Here is a 26070-nt window from a genome sequence, read left to right as displayed (position 1 = left end):
AAATTGATGATATATTGTAAACGTTAAACCTAAATTGATATTATGTTGTAAACGTTAAGCTTATATTAGTGCTATTTTGAACGTTGAACCTAAATTGGTACTTCCCTAAAAATCTTAGGCTTATTTTAGTACTTTATCCCAAAATAAATTAAAGAAAGAAAAAGAAAAAGAAAAAAACATTTAAACGACACGTCGTTACTGAGACGATAAAGAAAGGAATAAATCTTAGAGGAGAGAGTAGAATAGAGTAGAGCAGAGCAGAGCAGAGCAGAGCTTCCTTTCCCACAAATATGGGGTCCTTGCTTTCTGTACGATGATATATCCTCATATCCATCTCTTCAATTCATATTTATTGTATACAGGTAATCGATAATGAGTTCATCTTCTTTTCTGTGTTCAGAATCCAAGTTTTATAGGCGGGAATTAAGCTGAAAGGGAAGCATTTTTACAGATTCGGAAAAGAAGAAAATCTGGCCCCAATTTGAAGTAAATCCATGAAAACTTGTCCTTTACCATATCCATGTAGCAGTCATGGAGTTAATCCGTATTACTCTTCTTCGTCTTCGTCTTCTTCTCCTTTTTACTGTATCGTAATGGGAAAGAGCAAGAAGCCACGCCCTTCTTCTCCTAAGGTATTTTCCTAATTCTGTATTGTTTGTTTCTCTGATCTGAGATAAATCTTGTTGATTAGCAGCAATTCACTCTTCTGGACATTGATTAAGATTACTCTTAGAAGCTAAATTGAATTGAACGATGCATGTGGTAATTTTGAGATTCAATTGCATCATTGTTCAATTAATGGAGAAAACCTAGGGTTTGTTGATTAGCATCAGTTTGATCAGTTTGTCTTCTTTTATTCTCATAGATTTTTGCTTTAAGTTCAAATTTATTATATTGATAATTGGGATAAGGTACCAAAATAAAGTGTCTATCTAGCGCCAACATATAAAATAGTACCATTTAAACTTCAATATTTGTGAAATGGTACCAATTTAGGTTCGCGTAACTGAATTTGGGACTAAATTGGTACCATTTCACAAACAATGAGGCTAAAATTGTACATTGAGATGAGATTAGTACTTCCCCAAAAATCTTGAGGCTATTTTTCGTACCCTATCCTTTGATAATTAGGAATATTGCATGTTTGGTTCTACTGTTGTTTTCTAGTGTTAGTTGATGTTAGCTAATTTTCGTTCCAAAATAGCTATCAACAGTTGAATCTCAATCCTAACCAAACAATTTATATCTATGTTTTGGAGTAAAACAAACAAAAATGAGCTATACAAAGGAGAACCAAGCGGGTACTAAGTTTAGTTCTTACATTGTTGGTCAAATTAGTCTAGAGGTGAAATGTAGTATGATCTAGGAAGCACCTACAATTCTAGGAGGTCAACGTACAAATGTGACACTACGGGGACACACTGGGACACGCAGCCGACACTCCAGAATAAGTGTCCCTCTTTTTCTTTTCTTTTTTAATTGGGGACACTTCGGGGACACTACTGGAACATGGATTCTAACTTAATTAAGTAGAATATAGAGGTATTTTTTAAATAATTTTACAAAAAAGAGGGGTTGATATATACAAAAATAACATAAAACCCTAATAAAAAAGAAATCAGAATCTAATGAAAAGAATTATTAAATGTTTCTTTTTGATGAATTAATGACTTATTAAGGATGTTATTTATGGTTTATAATGACTAATGAATGTTATTTATGATATTTGTATAAATTTGGCGTGTCCTCGCCGTACCCATGTCTCATATTTTTTAAAAATGCCTTTTGACACACCCGCAATTGTACTGTATGAGAACCCATGTCCGTGCTTCATGTACTTCTTTATTTTTTTGCACACGTGTCAATCTCATATGTTGTCACGTGTTATTTTGGTTTGATTTGACCAAAAATGACAAATCGAGAGGATCAAATTAATATCCGAAGTTCATTTGTGGACAAATTCATCCCACAAACCAAGTTGAAGGATCAAATTCCCTTAATCACAGTATATTGATTTATGAAAGTTCTAATGCATTTATGATTCTATGTTTCCAAATTAGACAGTCATAGCAATCATTTCAATGATAGGATTCTGAAACACCTCCAAGGATTACAACAAATCTCAAGCAGAATTTGCAGTTTCTGAAGTTATGGAAGGTGAGTTTGTGTGCTGAGACATGTAAAAATGGCTGGCTGTATAAATTCCACTTTGATTTCTAATCCAATGAAGATCCTGCAGGAATTTCAAAAGAGGAAGTCTAGCACACCTAAGCCGGCTACGAGTTACAGGAGAAAGAAGGTGCAGAAGGAGGATATTCCAGACGATACAGAGCTCTATCGCGATCCGACCTTGTCTCTCTATTAGTAATACTCTTTTCAGGTTCCAAACACTTATGTTTGAACTATCTATATGTTAAGTCTATTTAGAAGTGTTTCTATATGATTTTCTAACCATAATTACAGTACAAATCAGATTATAGACAATGCAGTTCCTGTCTTGCTTGTTGATGGGTATAATGTATGTGGTTATTGGGCAAAATTGAAGAAGCATTTTATGAATGGAAGACTCGATGTTGCTCGACAAAAATTAGTCGATGAACTAATAACATTCAGTATGCTCAGAGGTTTGCTACTACTTCTCCATTTACTTGAATAAAGATGCATCTTTGTGTAGATTATTTAATCTCTTCTTTAAATCCAAAGTTGAGATGAGTTAGTCTATTATATGTATTTGTGTTGTAGATGTTTTCATTCATGAAAGTGTTAGGAATTTAAACTACACAACACCAAATTCTTCTTCCAAGATATAATGACAAACGCGGAATAAAAACATGAAATAAAGGAAATAAACAAACAAGAAAGAACACATAATTTTTAACGAGGTTCACCTAAAGATGGTTACTTCCGGAGCTACTGCATTAATCACTTTCACTATATGAGAATGAAGGAACAAGTATTACAATACTTAAATACTCGCTCGCTATAGAAAATCCAAGTACACTCCCACTCAATTTTGATCACACACACAATTTTACAGGTGTGTGCAGAGCGAGACTTCTTTCGATTAATTGACTTCTGAAATAGGAGCCACTATTAATAGGAAACAAAGAACCAAACCAATAGGCCAGATACCAATAATCTAATGTTTCGAATACTCCATCTTCAATTAATAAATTGTGAAGAATGAAGTAACCCTTCAACTTCTTGACTAGGTTCAAAGCATGTTCCTAAAACCAATAGTCTCTTTTAATTCTATACAAAAAAAATGTGCATTCTCCTATTTTCAAGAGAAAGGAGGGTGAAAATGTGTAATGAGTTCAGTTTTATATTAAGGTAGAAGCTAATATTTGATCCCTGGACTTCAATTTGGCCCTTTGAGAGTTCTATTGGCAATGTATTACATACAGGGTATGCAATTGGAGAAAAACGTTTGACTTAGTGCTAGTGTGTGTAATGCACTACTAATTAAACGAGTCTGTCTCCTTTCACTATTGATAAATATGATAATACATAATAATTTTAATGATAAATAAATAAATAAAGAGTGAGTATGAGTATTGTTGGAGATGACGTGTATTTTTATACTCTTAAAGAACTAAGAGTCAATTGTTTATATTTTTTTTAGAGATTGTACTAAGAGTCTCTGGGAGATGCTCTTATGCACCAAAAAAACCCAAACTCGTAAGCCAGCCAGTCAGCTTGACGAGCAAATTGTTATCCTTCATCAGGGAATGCAAGATGAGCGCTCCCACTGCATTAACTGTACACGGCTGATTCCAATAAAAAAATTACCTGGTCGCCCGAAAAAAAAAAGAATTTTTAAAAATTTCAATTTAATTAACTTTACTTTATATCAGCATTGTAAAGGTAAACAATTTCATGATGGAGACATACCTAGGGCATGGGAATGCTGGTGTATGTTGCATGCTGCTACTGCTATCGCTTGTTTGTTTGAACATACGCAGAAAGATGTTCAATATTGGACATTTTTTGAATTTTGTTCTTTACCGGAATTTGCCATGAAAAGCTGTTAAGAGAACTCTGCAAGGATTTTATTCAGGGTAAAATGCACCTATGGTCACTAAATTTTGGGCTTTGTTTCACAAAGCTTACTAAATTTCATTTTTCATTAAAGTTTATGCACTTTAATCTCAATAAAGTCATTCTGGCCAGTTTGTGTGTAAAAACTCACCGGAATATTGATGTGACACATAAGACAGTTGACTATATGCCAACTAAGCGCTACGCCGGACATGTCTTACTTTTGCGGCTCATGTAGTAGAAATGTGGCACATCCTAGGCCACAAAAAATTAACATCTATGTCCAAGGTGATGCCTAGTTGGTATATACTAGTCAACTGTAATCTATGCCACGTCAATATTCCGTAAGTTTTTATACACAAATTGGCCAGCCGGAATGACTACTGAAATCAAATATGAAGTTAGTGATTTATTGAAGGAAAATGAAGTTCGGTGGCCTCGTTAATAAGCCTATATCTAACGGTGAATGAGCAAATTCACTTGCTCATTAAGGTGCATGTGAAAATTCCTGTGTGAAACAGACCTCATAGTGACTGTCGGTGCAATTTGTCTGTTTTATTCAGTTTAACAGAAATAGTTTGCATGTATGCCACAAAAGCAAATAACATTTTTGTCTGACATGACGCTTAGTTGGCATATAGTAACCGTCTTCCGTGTCCTATCAATATTTCGGTGAGCTTTTGTAGACAAATTGATCAGAATGGCTTTATTAAAATCAAATATGAAGTGCAGTGGTCATACTTCAGTTAATTTCAGTGCAATTTTGCCTGTTTTATTCGGTTTAACAGAAATAGTTTGTATGTAGTGTGAGTGTTGTTTCTACATTTATTTATGTCTTTGTTTTCCATCTTATAATGTTTGCAGAGGTGAAAGTAGTAGTTGTCTTTGATGCCTTGCTGTCGGGGCTTCCCACTCACAAGGAAACTTTTAATTGGTAACACTTTATATGATCATAAGCTCAATTAACATTTTTTTCATTTCTCTGTCTGTTCATTAATTAAAAATGGAAGATCTTTATTTGTTTTTTACATTCTTAAAAAATTTGCTAACAACTTGATATTCTAGAATTTTCTGATCAATTTCGAGCTCACAAACACGCTTTTGGATTAATTTAACAAAGTTTATTGGGATAAATCGATCATGCAAGCTAAGTTGAAGGGCCAAATTGATAGTTTATTTCTAATTTGACTTTATGGTATTTGTAAATTTGCAGCATTGATTTGATTTTCTCAGGAGAATCAGATGCTGATTCATGGATCGAAAAAGAGGTGTGTTCTAATTTACAGCTATCATAATGCATGCAATAGCTTTGTTAAGATTGAACCAACGACTCAAGTATTGGGGGGCTTGATGCAAGGGAGTTAGTATTATTGATAAAACTTTTTTTTTAGCCGGTTTAATGGGTAAATTGTACCGACGGTTAGTGTTTTCTAGGGTCCGTTTCACAAATGTCACTAATTATTTTCTTTCAATAAAATCACTAAACTTCACATTTGATTTCAGTAAAGTCATTCCGGCCAATTTGTGTATAAAATCTCACCAGAATATTGGCTTGGCATGGAAGACAATTAATTATGTCATCTAAGCGCTACATCGAACAAGGATGTGACTTTTTAAATTCTTTTTGCTTCTTAGAATGTGTCACGTGGTTGCCACGTTAACCATAAAAGTCAGACATGTTCGCCATTGTGCTTAGTTGGCATATAGTCAATTTTCTTCTATGCCATGTCAAAATTCCAATGAGTGAATGACTTTATTGAAGTCAAATGTGAAGTTACATGATTTTATTGAAAGAAAATGAAGTTCAATAATCTTTGTGAAACAGACTCCAAACATTAAATTACCGTCGTGCAGTTACACGGGTTTAATACGTGTATTTTCTAGGCTTAATACATCATTTTATTTTATTAGTGGATGGCATTTTATGTTTCTAACAGGTTGTAGCATTGAGGGAGGATGGATGCCCTAAAGTATGGGTTGTGACATCAGATCATAATCAGCAACATGCAGCACATGGAGCGGTATGTAAATTTCTACATAGTTAATTATCATTTATGAATGTCTAGATGTTCAATTATCCCTTCATTCATTGCATGTTTTAAATTGAGAAAAAAAATATAAACTCTTTCTTAATTTTTTTTTGAAATAACATAATACATACACAACCCCTCCAAGTTGCCATAAAAGCCCGATTGTGCTCCTGAATTTTGAAACTGACTCATTAATTCCTTAAATTGCTTAAAGTGACTTATTGGTCCTCGAAGTTGTTCAAAGTGACTCACTGGCCTCTTGAACTTGCTTAAAATGACGTGCACTTGCCTGCCAAGTAGGAAATAAGGAGTTTAATCATGTCGTTTTAAGCAACTTCTAGGAACTAATTGGATATTTTTAAAATTGGAGGGGTCATTAGACTTTTTTTTTGAACAAGTTTGGAGGGCTAGGGATATTAAACCTAATTTTAGCCTGTAATGTAGTTGTTGGATGTTATGTGCCACAGGGGTTGAGCATATGCAAAACATATCTTGCATAATCACCAGCATAAGTTGTTGGATGGCTTAATAATCTCTAGCACCCTGTACTTATCAAAAAACGTCAATTGCCCCCCTATACTTTAAAAATGTTCAATTTACCCCTGACTTTGTTTAAAGTGACCTATTAACCCCCTAAAATCCAAGTGGTGGATTAAGGAAAGATTTTGGAAAAGTTGAAATGCGTGCACTTTAAGCAAGTTCAGAGGGTAAATAGAACTTTTTCAATGTACATGGAGGCAGTTGAGTTTTTTGGACAAGTACAGGAGCTAAAGATGTATTAAGCCTCTTTGGATTTCTCAAAGTTGATGTCTTTCAGATTTTTTATAGTCCATGTTGCCATTAGGGCAAAAAGTAAAATTCAGCCTCTGTATTTGACACAATATGCCAGTTTGATCCCTGTACTTAAGTTTTGACACATATGACCTCTGTAGTTTAGTTTTCCGGAAATTTGATCATTGACAGATGATTCCGTGTGTATCACATGTGCGGTTAAAAGGCGTACTATCAATTTTGTATTCTGCAATTGTGTAACAGTCATTTTAGATTCATCAATCAGGGGTAATATAACCAAAATTGAATTAGAGGGACTTAGATGATAAATTGTGCCAAGTACAGGGACTTAATGTACCAGAATTTATATACAGGGATCAAAATGACAAATTATGCCAAGTAGAGGAACTAAATTTTGAAATTTCCCTTGCCATTAGCTTCTAACTAGAAATTTCAAAGAATTATTAGTGTTTTATGGCATTGCATATTTCATGGCTGTTTTTATACTCTTGCAGGGAGCCTTTGTGTGGAGTTGTAAGGCTTTGGTTTCAGAAGTGAGCAAAATATCCTTTATTCTATTCAGTTTTTTTATGTTAAAAAGTCTCTATCATCACTCATTCTTAAGCCCTGTTTATTTGCCGGCAAATATTGGATAATATTTTTTTGCTTAAAAGTAAAAATATTTTTTGGTGTTTGGCTACAATACCGGAAAACGGGAACTAGTAGTGAGTAGTTGTTTTAATAAGGGTAAGAAGAAATGGATACATGGTTCTAAAAGGTTCAGGAAAAGTAAGGCTCCATTTGTTTGTCGGAAATGTTGCGTTCTAGAAAATATTGGGTTAGGTACAATTTTGTGTTGGAAAATAAAATATTTTCCGTTGTTTGGCTACAACACTGAAAAATCGAGAAGAAGTGGTGGGTGGCTACGTGGTTGAAAAGGGTAAGAAAGAATGGAGTAGGGTTTCAAAAGCTTAGGAAAATATTTTACAGTACAATATTTTCCGGCAAACAAACGGAGCCTAAGAGTAAAACATATTCCTCACTTTCTTCGTATATTTTTGTGTTGACTAATCTAAAATTTTTCGTTGACTTATTTTTCTAAACAAACACCAGAAAATCAGGAAAATATTTTCGTGCATAATATTTTCTGGCAAACAAACGGGGCCTTAATGCGTGATTGAATTTTGATATTGGCTTAATGTGGTTCATCTCTAGATTAAGGGGGCTCACAAGGAAGTGGAGATGATGCTTGAAGAACAAAGGTTTGCTGCATTTTGATGAATATTTTCTCTTTTGGAAATAGAAATAGATTAGAACATAAGAGTCACTGGTATATCCGGGACGGATCGGCCACAGGGAGTCTCACGAATCCCACGATGTATGGGGATATCCCGGACTCGAACCGGTTATCCCAATAAAATCGAGTGAAGGAACCAAGCTTTACTTGCTCTTCCAATATGATTCCTAAACTTCAAATCGTGACATACAAATTCTTAAATTTTACATTATTTAATATTAAATCCAAATCAAAGAAAATCCGTTAAAAAACGAAATAATGACATTCATGTCACTGTAAGTTATAGCCAAATACCTATTTCTGGGTTGTTATTTCGTTAATTTGAACTGATTTTCTTTGATTTGGATTTTAATCTTAAATAATGTAAAGTTCAGTGATATTTATGTCCCGGAATAAAGTTTAGGGACTATAATATTAGCAACGTTCTAGTTGAGGGGCGGTAAATGTATTTTACCCTTGAAACAAATGTAGAATTCTTTCAATACTAACTCCAGTGTTATTTGCTGGTTGTGAGGATTTAAATGGAACCATTTACTTCCTTCGCAATCATTATGGAGTCAGTGCATATTGTCAAGTTGGTCCCTTGAACTTTAATGATGACACATTCAATCCTTCTACTTCAACTAATTTGTCAGTTTGGTCCCTTGGCTTCAATTTGGGCAATTTGTCAATAAATGTTTAGTTAGAAAGGCGTGTCTATGTAATTATTTTGAAGGCACATTTATGGTGCGAGGATGAACTTGACAAATCACTCCAAATATAGGGACTTAATGTGCCAGAATTGAAGTTTTAGAGACCGAATTGACAAATTGCTTAATTTACAGGGATTGAATGTGCAAAATTACAAGAGCACATTTGTGTTTGATGCTAAGAAGGGTAAAACGTGTCTATGGTCACTAAAGTACGAGCTTTGTGCATTGGTGATCACTAAAGTAGTTTTTATCCAATAAAGTCAGTAAAGTAGCCATTTTTTGTCAATAAATCACTATGATCGGATCCAACGATTTGAATCACTGAAAAGCTGTTGTGGTTACCACTTCAACAACACCTCATAGTGTTCGACACATGTTTCCCCGTGGAAATAAAAAAAAAAAAAAAGAATTGGATCAGTTTGGAATACAAATCACCGGATTAGGATATTCAGTCATTTCATTTTTTTTAATTGCCATATAAGACGAAGAGCGCTTGATGCGCGGATTAGAAGGATTGAAGAGTGGCAAAGGGATGCAATAGTGAGGGGCAGGGGAAGGTCCAAGCAAACTTGGAAGAGGGTGATTGAGAGTGATATGAGTTTATTGGGGATTGAGAATTTATGTCGCTGACACGATTTGATTTTACGGTTTCGTATGACGGTTCATGTTAGCTGATCCCGAATCATTTCGGGACTAAGGTTTTGTTGTTTGCCATGTGACAACACGTGTCAAACATATTGTAAGACGTTAATGACATGCAGCCACATCAGCTTTTTGAGGGTCTACATCGTCGGATTCACCTGTAGTGACATTGTCGGATTCACCCATAGTGACATTATTGACACAAATCAAATTTGCTGCTTTAGTGACTTCGTTAGATCAAAAACTACTTTAGTAACTACGGTTCCACACAATCTTTATTTTAATGACCATTTTTTAATCTGCTAAGAATGGTGAATTAATGGTGAAGTGTTTTGTTAATATTGTCAGGTCAACTTCATTTCAAGGGAGATTGTTAAAGCACAATCTTGATTCTGAAGTTGTAGATGCTCTCAAAGATATGAGGAATAAGTTAGCTGAGATTGAGAATGAATCAAAAAGAAGGTGAACTAGTTCATTTTGAATCTTTCTTACTCTGTTTTTATTTTTGTCAATTTCTGACACAATAACATGATTTACCGAAACAACCCGTTTGGCACGATCTATTTGACACGGTTATCATCTTTATTGCATTTATATCATATATAATTATATAGAATATGCATATCTCATAACAGGATTACATCCATTTTGATACCCCTGCTAACACCGTTTTCAAGAGATAAGGTATCAAAATAGGCCTAAGGTTTTTGGAGAAGTACCAATTTAGGCTCAACGTTTATGAACAACAATAAAATTGATTTTTCGAGATGTTTTTGTTGCTAATTCGACACTAAAAGCTTTTATGCTGTCTCTTGGAGGAAAATCTAGTAAACACCGAGTTCTTACAAGGACTCACTATAGGGAAAAGGGGTTGAAGGACGAATCCAACGAAGGCACCCCCATTCTGACATAGGCCTCATGTAGACGAAGCAGATCGAAGTCAAATTCAACCTGATATAGGCCGAGAGAAGAAGATAGAGCATGCTCGGTTTCCATTTCACCTACAAAATAGACACGGAAAAAATTTCGTTAGTTTCTCCCCAAAACCACAGGAGTATGAATACAAGTACAAATACACTCTTCCTAAATGCGTCAGTACTTTCGGAAGGATGATTGGACTCCGCAACCATAACTTCTATGGATTCGAAGTCCGCTAAGTTTCCCGTAGTGTGGCCCTTCCTACTTCAAGATACCATCTAGCTTCCACCCGCAAAGATATGCGGTCTGCCACTTAGAGTAGTTGAACCGATCGTTGTCAAAAAAGCGTTGAATCAATTCATTTGTGACCAGTTTTGTGTTAAAGAAATTTCAAATCAATATAATTAATGAACATAATTAATGAGTTGTTTGAGAGAGAAGTTTATGAAATGAATTAACGAGCTGTTCACGAACAAAGCTTGTGAACAAGCTTGTGAACAGTTCACAAACAGAATGTTAAGCTCCAATTTGAACTCGTCAATTTTCTGATAAGAAACATGAGCAGGCCAAAACTTGGCTCAACTTGATTACAACCCGAAACTCAATTCTTGTTGAATCTTGTATAGCATCGGTCCATTATGGATCCCAAACATGTGTTCAAGTTCCCTCCACAATTCAGAATTGACATACTGAATGAAATCATTCTGCCACATTTTAACCATGCTATTGGTAATCAGACAGTCACAAGACAATTGGACTTTAGCCGTTGCCGATAATTTGGCTATCCTTCAATCGGAACCTCTGAATCTTATAAGATCATGTCGCCTTTCTTTCACGTGTAAAGCTCTAAGCATTGCTCGTTTTCATGAGATGTAATTATCTCCAGCCAATTTAAAATTGATTATGGTTAAACCAGGATTGTCCCCCTTCTTAAAATGCATAGGTATACGTTGTTGATTTGAATGATTTTCTCATTTTTTTGGATAAACACACAGTGTTCTTCATAAAAAAAAAAAGTTCTCTATATCGGTTCCTTCGTGTTTTCCTCACCGTTGTAAAAAATAAACTCCTAGATCACATTGAGAGCTCATATACTAGGTGAAAAACAATGAATTTTTATTAAAGGGTTAAGGTGCAAAAATACCCTTAACGTTTTGAGTCATGAGCAATTTTACCCCTAACGTCTAAAATGGTGCAATTTTACCCTTAATGTTAGAAACCAAGAGCAATTTTAACCCGAACGTTGATAAATTGGATCAATTTGAGAAATAATTCATCAAACTATCTTCTCGGTCATGAATCTTGTCATCTACACTTTACACATGCGTTATTTTATCAGTAACAAATCGCAAACATATGTTGGGATGTGAAAAAAATAAAAAAAATATACTGTCTTTTTGTACGAATTAAAAAAAATAATTCAAAAAATTCACCGAATTTATAAATATTAATCTCGAATTCTATTATTAAATTATAAAAAACATGAAATCCTTTTTTTAGAACGAATTGTCATGCAATTGGTGTAAAATAAAGAACAAAAATATCTGTATTTTATAATAGTGTCTCAAATTGACCCAATTTATCAATGTTAGGGGTAAAATTGCTGTAGGCTTCTAACATTAGGGGTAAAATTGCACCATTTTAGACGTTAAGAGTAAAATTGCTCCTAACCCAAAACGTTAGGGGTATTTTTGCACCTTAACCCCTTTATTAAATAATCACAATACAAACTCTCATCGTAAACCAGAAGAGTTACAAATTGTCTTATACATAATTGTAATTAATCATGTTACTGAATTGAAAATTGAATTTCATGCGTTTTCATATACTTTCACATTATCCTTTTATTCATAACAAATTCTATATAAGAAAAGAATTGAATTTTCTTACTATAAACTAATTCAATTCATTTGACAAATCATCCCTTATGCTTTGGAAATCATGACCTCCATAAATCAATTTCAGTTGAATTACCATACATTATGTCATTTATTTTCTATGTAAAAGAATATGATGCAAACATACCCCTAACGTTTAATATTTATAATGAGTATTTTACCGCTAACATTGATAAGTTGGGTCGATTTCAAACATGATTATAAAACACACATATTTTGTTCCAATTGCATTTCAGTTGGTCTAAAAAAAAGATTTCATATTTTTTGTGATTTAATCTTAGAATTGAAGATTAATATTTATAAATTCAGCAAAATATGTGAATTTTTTTGTTGTCAAACTCATACAAAATCCATTATATATTTTTTCAAAATGAGTGACAAAATAACGCACATATGAAGTGTAGATGACAAGATTCATGATCGAGAAAAAATTTTGATACATTATTATTTCTCAAAATTGGCCAAACTTGTCAATGTTAGGAGTGAAATTGCTCTTAACTATCAATGTTAAAGGTAAAATTGTACTATTTTAGACATTAAAAATAAAAGGGAAAATTACACAGAAATTCATGTTTTAAAAACTATTTACAATTATATCAAGTTATAATTTTGGATTATGTCAAACTAGTAAAATTAGTATTTTTAATATATTTTATGGATTAAAATTTATAAATTAGAAGTCTAGAATATATTTTCTAGGGTTTACAATTTATGAATTGGGGTGTAAATTTTTTAAATTATGATTTAAAATCATAATATATAGAGAATAATTACATATTAAGAATTAAGTTTGGTGATATGACTTAGTTGTAATTTTGTATTTGATTATGATATTCATATATTTGACCAAAAATAAAATTGTTCATATCCGTAAACATTAGATTTATTTTTTACACCTTATCTCTAAAAAAAAATTATGTTATTTTTTTTGCACGATTTGTGATTCTCATATCACAATCTACTTCGTCTTTTTTTTTTCAATTGAAACATCAAATCTGAATAAATAGAATTCAATTGCACTCTAAGGGTGTGTTTGGTGTGACGTAATACAATGTAATGTAATCAAAGTTGTAATGGAATGTAATGGAATATTGATTTCATTACCATGTTTGGTTGATAAATTAAAAAAAAATTGATGAAATGTAACTACCATTACAATACTTGTATTTTTGTTTAGTTAAATGTAATCATAAAATTTTATTTGTACAATTAAAATCAACGAAAAACGTGAAAAATGAGAAAAACATAATAAATATGAATTGCATGCGCTGTTTTTAAATTTTCATTTTTTTTTTCATTTTTCATGTTTTTTTTCTAGTTTTTTGTTTTATCATTTAATAATAAGAATGGTACATAATAAATATTAATATTAAAAATATAAGAGTTGGTCGTAATGAGGATTCATGTATATTCTTCATGTAATGGTTTTTACATCAATTTGTAAAGAAAAATTAGATGATGTATTTGTGATTCCATTACAACAAAAATAATATGATAATTCAAACATGGTAATGAGCTTCCATTGTAATGGGCATTCTATTACAACATTCATTACGGCGTACCAAACGGGGCCTAATGAATTTCAACACACTCTCTAATAGATGACATAAAACCATAATACTATTTTTTTTTTTTTGGTAAGAAAACCATAATACTATTTAAGTGGGCCTAAGCCCATATCATTGTTTTTTTTTGGTTAGTTGCTTTTTATAGCATCTCTAGTAAAAGGGTACCTTAAAGTTGAAAAATATTAGCCCATATTATGTTTACATAGAAGGAAACTAAACTAAACAAAAAAAACTGTTCCTAAATATATTAATAAATAAAGGCCTAATACACAAATAACCCTCTGAACTTATCTAAATGTTGCAACTGTCCCCTTCAACTTTCAATTGTAACAATTTACCCCTCAAACTTGTCCAATTGTAAAACATAACCCCAAATTGGAATTTTTTTTATCCAAGTACTTGAAGCAACCGTAAAAGCGTTTCCCGAATTCATATCACGCCATGAAATCTTCAATAGAGCTATTTCTCCACATAAACACATTTTCACCATCATAATATCCCAAAACTTTGAATCAAGAAATCACTAAAAAATGAATAGGAATAACAAAAAGAAGAAGAAAAAGTTGAAGAATTGAGGATTTGGTTACTTAAATACTGATTTTTTTGGGTCCAAAGATCTGATTATCACATTCCACGAGCGTTTGCAGCTTTTGTATTTCACGTGTTTCTTCAATTGCAGTCCGTGTCAACAATTTGGGGTTCTGTTTTATAATTGGACAAGTTTGAGGGGTTATGTTTTACAATTGGACAAGTTTAAGGGGTAAGTTGTTACAATTGAAAGTTGGAGGGGACAGTTGCAAAATTTGGACAAGTTTAGGGGGTTATTTGTGTATTAGGCCATAAATAAACTTTAGTTTGCCCAAGATAATAAAGTAATTAAAATAAGCTATAAACTAATCATAATAAGCTACAATTAATTCTAAATTAATTGAATACACAAATAAATAATAGGGTCAAATACATGAATATCATAATTAAGTATAAACTTACAATTAAATCATATCACCAAACTTAATTCTTAATATATCATTATTCTCTATATATTATGATTTTACACTATAATTTAAAAAATCTAGACTCCAATTCATAAATCACAAACCCTAAAAAATATATTCTAGATTTCTAATTTATAAATTCTAATCCTTAAAATATATTAAAATTAATGATTTTACTAGTTTGACATAATCCAAAATTATGACTTATAGTTGTAAATAGTTTTTAGAATATGAATTTCTGTGTAATTTTCCCTAAATAATAGATATGTTTATGTACTGGGCTGGGCCTGGCCAACCAGGTTTTACAATATCAAGCTCTGGCCAACCCACATTATCCTAATATATGTCATTACTTTTTATATATATATTATAAATAAAATATAATTTTAAACTCTAATTTATAAATTTTAGATCCCAATTTATAAATTCTAGACCCTAAAATATATATTTTAAATCCATAGTTTATAAGTGCTTAAAATATATTAAAAATAATGATTTATGTAGATTGATATAACTAAAATTACTACATGATATACTTATGGATAAATTTTTAAAAACTCATTCCCTTATATTTATATCGGACTCAAGCCGGATAGGGCCAAAGTAAGAAAATTGATTTCCAAGTCCAGCCCAAATTAATTAAGAATAATATGAAAATATAAATATGAACAATAAATTATTTATTTAATTAATTCAATAAAACTCAATAAAGATAATTTTATGTAATTAAAAATATTTAACAAAGCAATAAATTTCAAACAGAGGCAATACAAATATATATAATATAAGGATGGATTGGGTCGGGTTGAAATCATGCTTTTAAATCTCAAACCCAATCCATTCTATGTGCGGGTTAAGCAGATTCGGACTAGATCTAGACCAGATTAATTCTCAAATATATATAGCTAAACCTAAGCTATTAACGGACCAACCAACTCTTAAACTATAGGGCTGAGCGTGGATCTCGCAGATTCTTAAACCGGTCTGAATACCCGAAAAGAAGATCCAGAATTGGATTGAACTGTTGACTTTTTCTATAGGACCGAATTGCATTGTACCGTTGACTTAATTAGGTATAATTCTGAAGATTTTCAAATTCCTAATATTACTGAGTAAATATATTGCAGATTCTAGAACCAGACAGAATATCCGAAAAAAATACAGAACCAGATTGAACCGTTGACTTTTTCTGTTGGACCGAACCAAATGCGGATCTATTGTAAAAACAGCTTTTCTTGGTTTGCTCTTAAACATGTCTACCAAATAGTAAAATTCCCAACAAGAAAATTCTAGTAACTATATATAATCTTGTGAAGTTGCAATTGGAAGTGTAATGAAAGTTCTATAATTTTTTTATTATATTTAATTAGTACTTTTAATTAAGAATAAAAACAAACAATTATTGCATGAAATTAAAAAAATATTATTAGGTGGAATGAATGATCCAACAAAAATAAAATGAATAAGATGGATAACATCTTTCCATCAATTTAAGGGGACCATTTTAATAACTTGGAATTAAATGATCCTTTGACTAATAAATTAATGGAAGACTCATGATTTATCATAAATAGCTAGATGATGGTTGGAATGCAAATAAAATTAATGCAATCTCTCATGTTTTTTTTATTATCATGAAATTATGTCAAATAATTAGTTTTTACACATAATTATATAAATAATTAATTTATTCTTAAAGGTTCTTTTTAAAAAGTAATTAAACTTGGTTTGAATGGTTAAAGGCCTCAAGTCGTTTAAGTTAGATATCGAATTCGAGTCCTAACATATGTAGAAAGTTTTAATTGGGAGAGAATCAATCTAAAAGGTGTCTTATGAGTCTCGAATCGAAAAATCAAATAAACTATAATTTTTTTTTTTTTAAAACTTTACTTTCTATTTTTTTAATTATTAGCATGTCTTAATTAGAATTATTTACATGCAATATTAGACATATCTTTTACTATAAATAAGTATAAATTTCAGAAAATTATCGAATGTGCATTGATCATACAAAATGCCATATAAAAAAATAAAAACGAATTTGCATTGGTCATACAAAATGTCATATAAAAAAATAAAAACGAATTGCATACAAAAATAAAATAAAATATACATCTCAAAATAATTTAGGATAATTAATTTATTAATTATTGATTTTTTACATTAGCAATAATACATTATAAACAAAAGTTTATAAACAAAAGTTCGAGGTTTGTGAAGTTTTGCGGTTAAAGAATCAGTGAGTTAAATTTTCGATCAAACAATATTTTTATTTTAGTTAATTTACAAAATCAGACATTATATATGAAATAATTTACAAAGTGCGTCTTTTTAATTGCTCAAAAATAGCCAATTTAGAGATAAATAGTTACGATAATATAGTTTTTACCGGAATACCTGAGTTTTTAAATTGTACAGATCACAGACTACTATTTCCAAATGTTTAAACCATAAATTTCTCGTTAGAAATCGATTAATCCACATAATTTATTTTTATACTTTTTTTCTTAAATAAAATAATATTATTTTTTAATTTTTTCCTCTCATCTTTTTCTTCCTCCTTTCTAATTTTAACATTATATATATATATATATATATATATAAAATATTTTAAAAGAAAAATATAATATTTTTATTTTAATAAAATATTTTATTAACCACAATCACTAGTAATACAAATATTTTACACATACCAATACAACAACAATAAAGCCTTACTTCCAAAATGTTTGGAGATCAGCTAACATAAACCGTCATATAAAATCTTGAAATCAAATCGTATCAGCGACATAAATTCTTTCCATCCACTTCCCTCTATATTTTACATATTCCAATACTAAAAAAAACAATTATGAATTAATAATTTCAGTCTATATGTTTTATATATGGAGTTTTAGGTTAATCATTTAGAAGACTAGTATAACACCTTCAAAACCGACAAAAGTGTAATACTTTTTTGGTCAAAACATTTTATACCCTAACTCATAGGTTAAGGTCCTATCACTACACATGCATATAGCAGATAGATTTAACTCCCAACTCTAACCTCATTGATTGAGATGGAATATTTTTATACCATATATATATATATATAAAAGTTTAATTTGCTTGAAATTATATATAATTGGAAAATTTGGATATGAATAACCTCAAACCCTCATCGTCGAGCTGAATGGAATCTGCAAAATAAGCGACCTGTTGGTTTATCGACGTATGTACTTCTACGTTCAATTTAGTATTGTACTTATATCTAGAAAGAGTAAAGTATATATATACTAAGGTTTTTGGTGTACGTGTGAGATTTTCATAAATCTTGTATTTATAGGTTGTTAGGTGATAAGTCCTTAATTTACGTGTTTATGCATGCATATTCATATTTATATTAATGCATTTAGCTTAGTGTAGGATAGGTTTTGCAAAGATTTCACTTGTTTGTTCATGATTTCTCAGGATATAGACTTAAAATATATAAAAGCTCAATCTAGCTATATATGTAATAAGTTTAATTTGCTTAAATATATATGTGTGTGTGTATATATATATATATATATATATATATATATATATATATATATATATATATATATATATATATATATATATATATGTGGTAATTTGTAACATTATGGGCTTAACCGAACCAAGTGTAGGCCCATTAATTATCATGACATTAGGCCAGCCATCAAGAAGGACCTTTCTGGAGGACAAAGATGGAAAGAGAACTTCAGATATCAATACACATGCTCAACTCTGCTTATTATGGAATTATAGAGTCCGAACCTATGATATGTTGACACGTGTACAAAGGCACAAACCAAGAGGTAAACAGTTATCTATAAATAGCATGGAGATCATCACCACAGGTACACAACTCTTTATAATATATTCTTACTAAACTAAACTACTTTCAAGTTAGTATTTCCATCACTGACTTAAGCATCAGAGAGGATTTGTCGGACTCCGACCCCTGTCTGACTGTATTCTTCATTCTCAAGTGACTTGAAAGAAGCAATCAAGGTATAATTAGATATTCCGATATCACACACACACACACACACACACATATAGCCGCAAACCCTCCTCATCGACTCAATAACATCTGCAAAATAAGATAGTTGTCGGCTTACCAATGTAAGCACCCTGACGTTCAATTTAACACTACACTTAGATCTGTTGGAATTACTTATTAGAATTAGATCCATAATGTTGCACTTAAAATAATAATGCGAAAACTTATATGGATGTAAGGAGAATTACAGTGTCGTGGGAAGACGACTACACTAAAAGAGAATTTCGCACTACCAGTGGTGTAGTAGAAATCAAGCGATCGTCCTCCAAGATTAGCACGGCTCCAAGTGAGCCATGAATAAATGTTTTTATATATTATTTCTGATAAATATATGAACAAATGTTTGTCATCTTTTTCTTTCTTTTACATATATAATTAAATACTATAGAAGAAATATATTTACTCTCAACTTAATTTTTCAAAAGTAAACTTATATTTGTGTATTATATAAAACATGAAACCTACAATTAAAAAAAAATGAAACTTATGTATAATATAATATGATTATATCATACATCAACCTAAAACAAGTGAACTGGATATTAAACTGGATTTGTAGTTAGATACAAGTCATTTAATTTAATTAAATAATTCGTCGGATAAAAAAAACATAATAAATAAATTGTAATTGTTTTTGTTAAATTTAACCTAACAAGTTCATGGATTAATTTATCACCACACCAAAACATATAATATGATTACAATAACTTCCACATCAAACTATTATTATTTAAAAAGTTAAGCTTTTTAAATAGTAAGCTTTTAATTATTTTGATAAAAAAGAAAAAAAAATCAAAATTTGTGATCACCTTGGATCCCAGTTGACCACTAAATTCCGAGTTGTTCAAAATTAACAAATTCAGCACAAATCAAACCAGAAGCCTGGCTGATTTTTGGTTCGACCAATTGGTCCAATCCAAGTATAAACTAGCTATATATCATTTGATTTTTTTTTTCAACTGTAACCTAATAACCTCTATAAAAAGGTTTTTGGCAGTCGGGACAGAACCGACACTTGTGTGTGGAAGCCGGCTATATCAGGTATGTATACTGCCAAAGGTTTTTATAGCTCATTCTGCAACAACACTCCGGTTGAGTGGAACAAATTCCTTTGGAATGCATTTGTGCTGCCTAGGCGGTCTGTCACCTGCTGGTTAGTGATTCATAGGAAAATTGCGGTACAAACCAATTTACAGGTATGTGGTTTTTCACTTGCTTCGAGATGTGAATTGTGTAAATGCCATATTGAATCAATTGATCATCTTTTCGTCACGTGTCTTGTGTCGAATAGTCTATGGAATGTTGTCTTCTTTGTTTTCGGCATACACCGTAGTAGTATATTGACATTTGGGAATCTTTTCCGGGAGATTAGAGCTGTCCGTTTACATATTTCTATGAGAAAATGGTGGAATTTGGCTACTATAACTGCAGTTTTGTACATTTGGTACATCAGGAATATGACTATTTTTGAAAATGATCTCCATTCAATCCAGTTCCTTCAGAATCGGCTTCACTTTTACATTCAGGAACCAAAATGGATTGTCAATTTGCTGAGCCGTGCTAGGCCTCCGCCGGACCCTATTATTGTTCGCTGGTGTCCGCCACCGTCGGGTTGGATAAAGGTTAATACCGACGGCGCGGCAGACGGTGTGCCTAGTATCGTCAGATGGGATTTTCAGATATTCCCAAGGTTTTGTTATTGGCTGCTATGCTATTAACCTCTCTAGTTCCTATGCGCACATTGCCGAGCTGACTGCCATTATTTTTGCAGTCAAATCTGCCTGGGAACGGGGGTGGCACAATCTTTGGATTGAATCAGATTCTGCATATGCGGTTGATATGCTAAACAGTAAGTCTACCATGGCTCCCTAGAAAATTAAACAAGACTGGCTTCAGTGTTTATCTAGATTTTCGAATATGAATTGCAGAATCACTCATATCTATCGAGAGGGCAATCAGGAGGCGGATCAACTTGCCCATTTTAGCAAAACAGCTTCTGCTCTTACATGGTGGCATTCGGCTCCTCATTTTTGTAAATCTTTGACGACTTATGTAATGTTGCACATGTTCGTTTTCCTTAATTTTCTGTTTTGAACCTTTTTATTTCTTTTTCCTCCCTTTGTAATTTTCCCTTTTTTTATTAATAATATTTCGGGTTGATTTGGTGTGTTAGGGTGCTAACCTAGTTGGGATGTCTAGCCACTTAATCGCGTCCCAATCTTTCATGCAAAAAATAATAAGCTCTATAAACTAGCTATATATTATTTGCAAATTATCTTTTTTTTCAACTGTAACCTAATAAGCTCTAGATTCATCATTACCATGGTTTAATCTGATTATAATAATTTATGCATCAAACTCTAGGTAGTATTTAGAAGTTAAGTTTTTAATTATATAGGTATAAATAAAAAAAGAGTTAGTGAATTATGAAAGTAATAATAAGACAAAATTTTCAAAAAACAATAGTTTTTATTTTAATTTTTTATCCTTATATCTTTTCTAATTATTTTAAAAAAAAGGGGTTACCCAAAGTCCAGGTTGAATTGGAATATCAGATTATTAAAGATTAACAAATCCAACGTAATAAAAGAAAAAAACTACAGTTTCATCTTTTTCTTTCTTTTCTAAATTAAAGTCTTATATGTTTCTGTTGATCTACTCAGAAGAGAAAGAAAAAAGTTTGTCTTTTTTTTTCCTCTTCCCACCGGATTAGATTTTGTGTTTTTTTGTTAATTTCTTTTTAATCAGTGTTCATATATTTTTCGGATCTCTCTATTTGTCTGAATTGTATCTGCTTCCAATTATTCTTTTATTCATACCTTTTTCAGATTTAGCAAGAACATAAACGATTTATTTTATACATGGATCAATAGAAAGGACCTGAATGATGAAGATCGGATTGCAGTTGTTCTTCTACGGATTTGGATTTTCAGAAAATATATGTTTCATTGTTTTTCGTGTTTTTTCTACATTTTATAGGTTTTTTATTGCTCTTTGTAGCGGTCTCCCTTCGTGCATTTTGTAAGGTTTTATTCCTTGTGGATTTTTTTTTATTGTATTTGGACTTTTTTCATCTAATGAATATATAAGTATTTTGATAAAAAAAAAACAAATACAACATAATTCAGACTAGAAATCTGATCGGTTTCTAATTCGACTAGCCAGACTGTTCGACCGACCGGACTGGCCCGGTCTGAGTCTGACACCACTGCTTAAAATAGCACCCACATACAATATGCCATGTTTTTCTATAAAAAAAAACATATAAAAATAAGCATGTATGACATTGATAATACTGTACATATAGATTATTAAAGAAGAGTGCAGTGCAGTTAAGAATCAGGATTGTCAACTGATATTACAGAAGGATTATTGATTCACGAGACACCTGCTTCTTTTCTGTATAACATAAAATAAAAGTACAAATTTAAAATTAAAACCCTAAATATATATATATATATAGAGAACTGAACTACTCCACCTCTGAAATTTAAGAATAATTTCCAAAGCAATAAATGAAAAAGTCAGATGGTCAATTGAGGGTCCAGTAGTCCTGGTCTGGTCAAATCTTTGACTCTTTTTATTTTCATTAAATCTAACGGTGCTTGTGGACCCTCATATTGTTCCTATTTTTTATTATCATATGCCTTTGTCATCACATTACTTTGTCCCATATTTTGTCCCTTAACTTAACTATGTTTTATCACTTACACTACCTACTTCATCTAAACATTGGATGGATTTTATTAAACCTGACAATTTTTGTGTTCGTGTCGTGTCAGGTTTCGGGTTCGTGTCAACACCTGAAACACGAAAACGATACGAAAACTTTTCGTGTCACAAAATCAGAACACGAACACGACATGCTCTTGACACGGTAAACACGACACGACACGAATTTTTTATACAACCAATTAAATTGACACGACCTGACCTCCTAACACGAGCTAACATGCTCAACACGACCTGTCTAACACGAGACCTGGCAATTTTTGTGTCGTGTTCGTGTCGTGTCCGGTTTCAGGTTCGTGTTATAAGGGTATATTTGTAATTAAATTTCGGGTCAGTTTCGTGTTTTCGGGTTGACACGAACACGACACGAAAATTAACGTGTCATTTCGTGTCGTGTCAACTTTCGTGTAGTGTCATAAAACCCTAAACACTAACACTAAAAAAGCGTGTCGTGTTCGTGTCGTGTCATCGGGTCGTGTGTCGCTTTGCCGGGTCTAGATTTTATTACATTCCCTACCTCTCTGTATATAATTTATTAGTCCCCGCCTTTTTACCTAATACATTGTTTAGTTCTCATATTTTGGAAAACACATTATAAGGTCCATATCTTTTGTCAATATTAACAATTTGGTTCATTTGTCTATTTTTTTAGATTTTTAACCAAACATATCTTAGCTTTCAGGACAACTATAGTAGATACAAAATAGTCATGTTACTCTGTTCTTTTCTGGTTGTCTGTTTATGCCAATTATACCGGGTAAAAAGCTAAAAAAAATTAGACAGAATGACCAATGAGTTAATATTGATAAAAGATAGGGACCTTATAATATGTTTTTCATAAGAGACTAAACAGTGTGTTAGGTAAAAAGGAGAGGAATAATAAATTATTCACCCTATATAATATACATATAAAAATTCTTATTTATATATTATATACATTTTTTAGAAAATTTATATATTATATACTTAATTAGAATTCTATATTTTATATAGAAGTAGGAAAATAGAAAATATGGAATTCTACATTTTCTATAATCTCATTTTGATATACTAATATAATTATATATTATATACAAATTGATATGGTAAACTATATCGAATGGGCCTCCGGAAAAGCCCATAACCTATCCTTTGGACCGGTCCAGTTAGGGTCCCCAAAAGGATCCAATTGCGGAATGAAGCTTCATACCTCATAAACATGCTAAGCTCAATTAGAGAGGGAATTTAGCTCCAGACTAATAACATGCCGACACGTGTACATGAGAGGAAGCCCAGATTTCTATAAATAGAGGTTCAGCACAAGGAGAAAGGTACACATTCTTTCTACACTACATTACTCATAATTTCCATCTTAAGCTCATTATTCCCATATTGACTTAAGCTTCGGAGAGGATTCGCCGGCCGCCGGCTCCCTATCTGACAGTGTTTTGTTTTACAGGTCATAGAGTGTGGTGATTCGACATTACGACATCACAAATCTTAATAATTCTAAAATTATTTCTCAAAAAAAGAATAATAATTCTAAAATTATATTTCGAATAATTACTAATAAACTAATTACTATTTTTTTAATAATTAAAATAATTAGATTAGTAATATAAGAATTAATAACTAATTAATAAGAGAAACATTAATATGACATAAAAGAAATATTTTTTTTTGTCATACCACGAGGTAATCCTAGAGGATCCGCACCACCGCGACGGTACCTTTAAGCAATGTCCATATTCAGACTAATCCTCGTTTGCTGGTTGGTAGACACCTCAAATAAGAGAAATAATAAATATTAATGTGAATTTAGTAATATTAATAATGCATAATTAATATAGGAATAGAAATTTAATAGAATATTATTTAACATAAAATTTAGTTTTATTTTAAGAGAATTTCTTATTTAATTATTTCTATATATTTTTTTATTTTGAATTTTTTTATACCTATATAGAATATTTAATAGAATTCTGAAATAGAAATCTAATATTTAATACAATTTTAATATATTCTAATAAATATTAATACATTCAAACTATATTAATATTTAATATGAATATAATAATTATAAAAATATATATGTAATTTATATTAAATATAATTACAATAATGTAATTAACATTCTAATTAAAATAAGAAAATTGACTATTTAGTAATATTAAAATAGTTAATATTAATATATATATATAATTATGATATATTCTTTTAATAATTAAAATATAAGTTTAATAATAAATTATAATCTATTTATATATATATGTGCGCGCGCGCAAAAAAAAATTATGTGCAGTACATAGTTAGATTTTTTTTTTTTACTAATATCATTTGTCACATTATCAAGTTAACATGTCACATCATCAAATTAATATAATATGTTAATAAAAATCCATATTTTACATGTATCATGTTAGCAAAGTAAACAAGTCAACATGTTGTGTCATCGAATACGAACACTATTAGTCTTTTTTTTTTTTTTTTTTTTTTTTTTTGTAAATTGTGTAAAACACATCCATCTTTTGTAAACAGAAATACTACATTTCTCTTTTGTAAATTGATAAAATCACATAGATTATTTTTATATTTTTTTCTAAAAAAATAAGATAAATTTTGTTCGGGGTTTAGTCATAATTAGGTCTTCTCATTTCTCTATTCATGTATATTTAGTTCTAATCGTAACTATAATCTCTTCCTACAAACTCAAACTGCGTTACCAACCGAATTATAACGTAAAAAAACCCACAAATAGCAAATGCCATTAGTTTTCTATTTTTGCATGTAGTTAAACATGAAGTAGAAAACACCTAAAGTTGAAATGACAAGAAGTAAAAGTTTCACTGACAAGTCTTAGTGTGGGATATATAGAGAGTCGGCAAGGGAGAGTGAGAAGAAGATCAATGATAAGCTGTGGGTGATGGGGATTTGTAGTGTTTGTGGGGTTTAGGGTATGGCAGTAGTCAGTCATAGATTGAGATTGCTAACTAATTAATATTGGAATTATCAAACCAACTATTTTCTGCATTTATAGCACTACCAACTTCACCGATCTCTTTACCATTATAATATCAAACATTCTTATGTGGACGATTCTCATGCACACTCACATTATTTTATGTTACACTTGTATATATAAGAAGGATTGTAAATAAATCGAGCTGCTCATGAGTGGCTTAGTGTTCGGCTCGATAAAAGCTCGACTATATTCGATTCAATTTATAAACGAGATGAGGTCGAGCACAGCGAAACTCGGCTCGGAAACTCGCGGGCAGACTCGATTATAGGTTCATGAACAAGTTCGTAAGTAAACTCGATTATAATGGTCATGAACACGCTTGTGAGCAGAGCTTGATTTGATTATTATGTTAATAATAATATTTATATAAAGGGAAAATGTAAAACAACGTAGTTTTGTAGGTTTCAAAACAACGT

General features: G+C 31.3%; 1 protein-coding gene across 3 annotated transcripts; it reads left to right on the top strand.

Moving 5' to 3' along the window:
• The first annotated feature begins 225 nt into the window (after nucleotides 1-225).
• Nucleotides 226-10063, top strand: LOC136203011 (uncharacterized). Of its 3 annotated transcripts, none has more exons than XM_065994038.1 (11): nucleotides 226-308; nucleotides 401-632; nucleotides 2089-2157; nucleotides 2240-2364; nucleotides 2464-2624; nucleotides 4906-4975; nucleotides 5255-5309; nucleotides 5979-6062; nucleotides 7358-7396; nucleotides 8058-8104; nucleotides 9822-10063. In XM_065994038.1, the coding sequence occupies exons 2-11, from the start codon at nucleotides 495-497 to the stop codon at nucleotides 9937-9939; spliced, it is 906 nt and encodes a 301-aa protein (XP_065850110.1). In that variant the 5' UTR covers nucleotides 226-308; nucleotides 401-494; the 3' UTR covers nucleotides 9940-10063. The 3 variants fall into 3 exon arrangements, with proteins under 3 accessions (XP_065850110.1, XP_065850113.1, XP_065850111.1); XM_065994039.1 differs by having other exon boundaries at nucleotides 238-362; nucleotides 452-632; XM_065994041.1 differs by lacking the exons at nucleotides 8058-8104; nucleotides 9822-10063 and adding an exon at nucleotides 7956-8052.
• Nucleotides 10064-26070: the final 16007 nt, after the last annotated feature.

The sequence above is a fragment of the Euphorbia lathyris genome, chromosome 8, assembly GCF_963576675.1.
Source record: "Euphorbia lathyris chromosome 8, ddEupLath1.1, whole genome shotgun sequence".
Taxonomy (NCBI): domain Eukaryota; kingdom Viridiplantae; phylum Streptophyta; class Magnoliopsida; order Malpighiales; family Euphorbiaceae; genus Euphorbia; species Euphorbia lathyris.
This window is presented reverse-complemented; position numbering and strand designations above follow the sequence as displayed.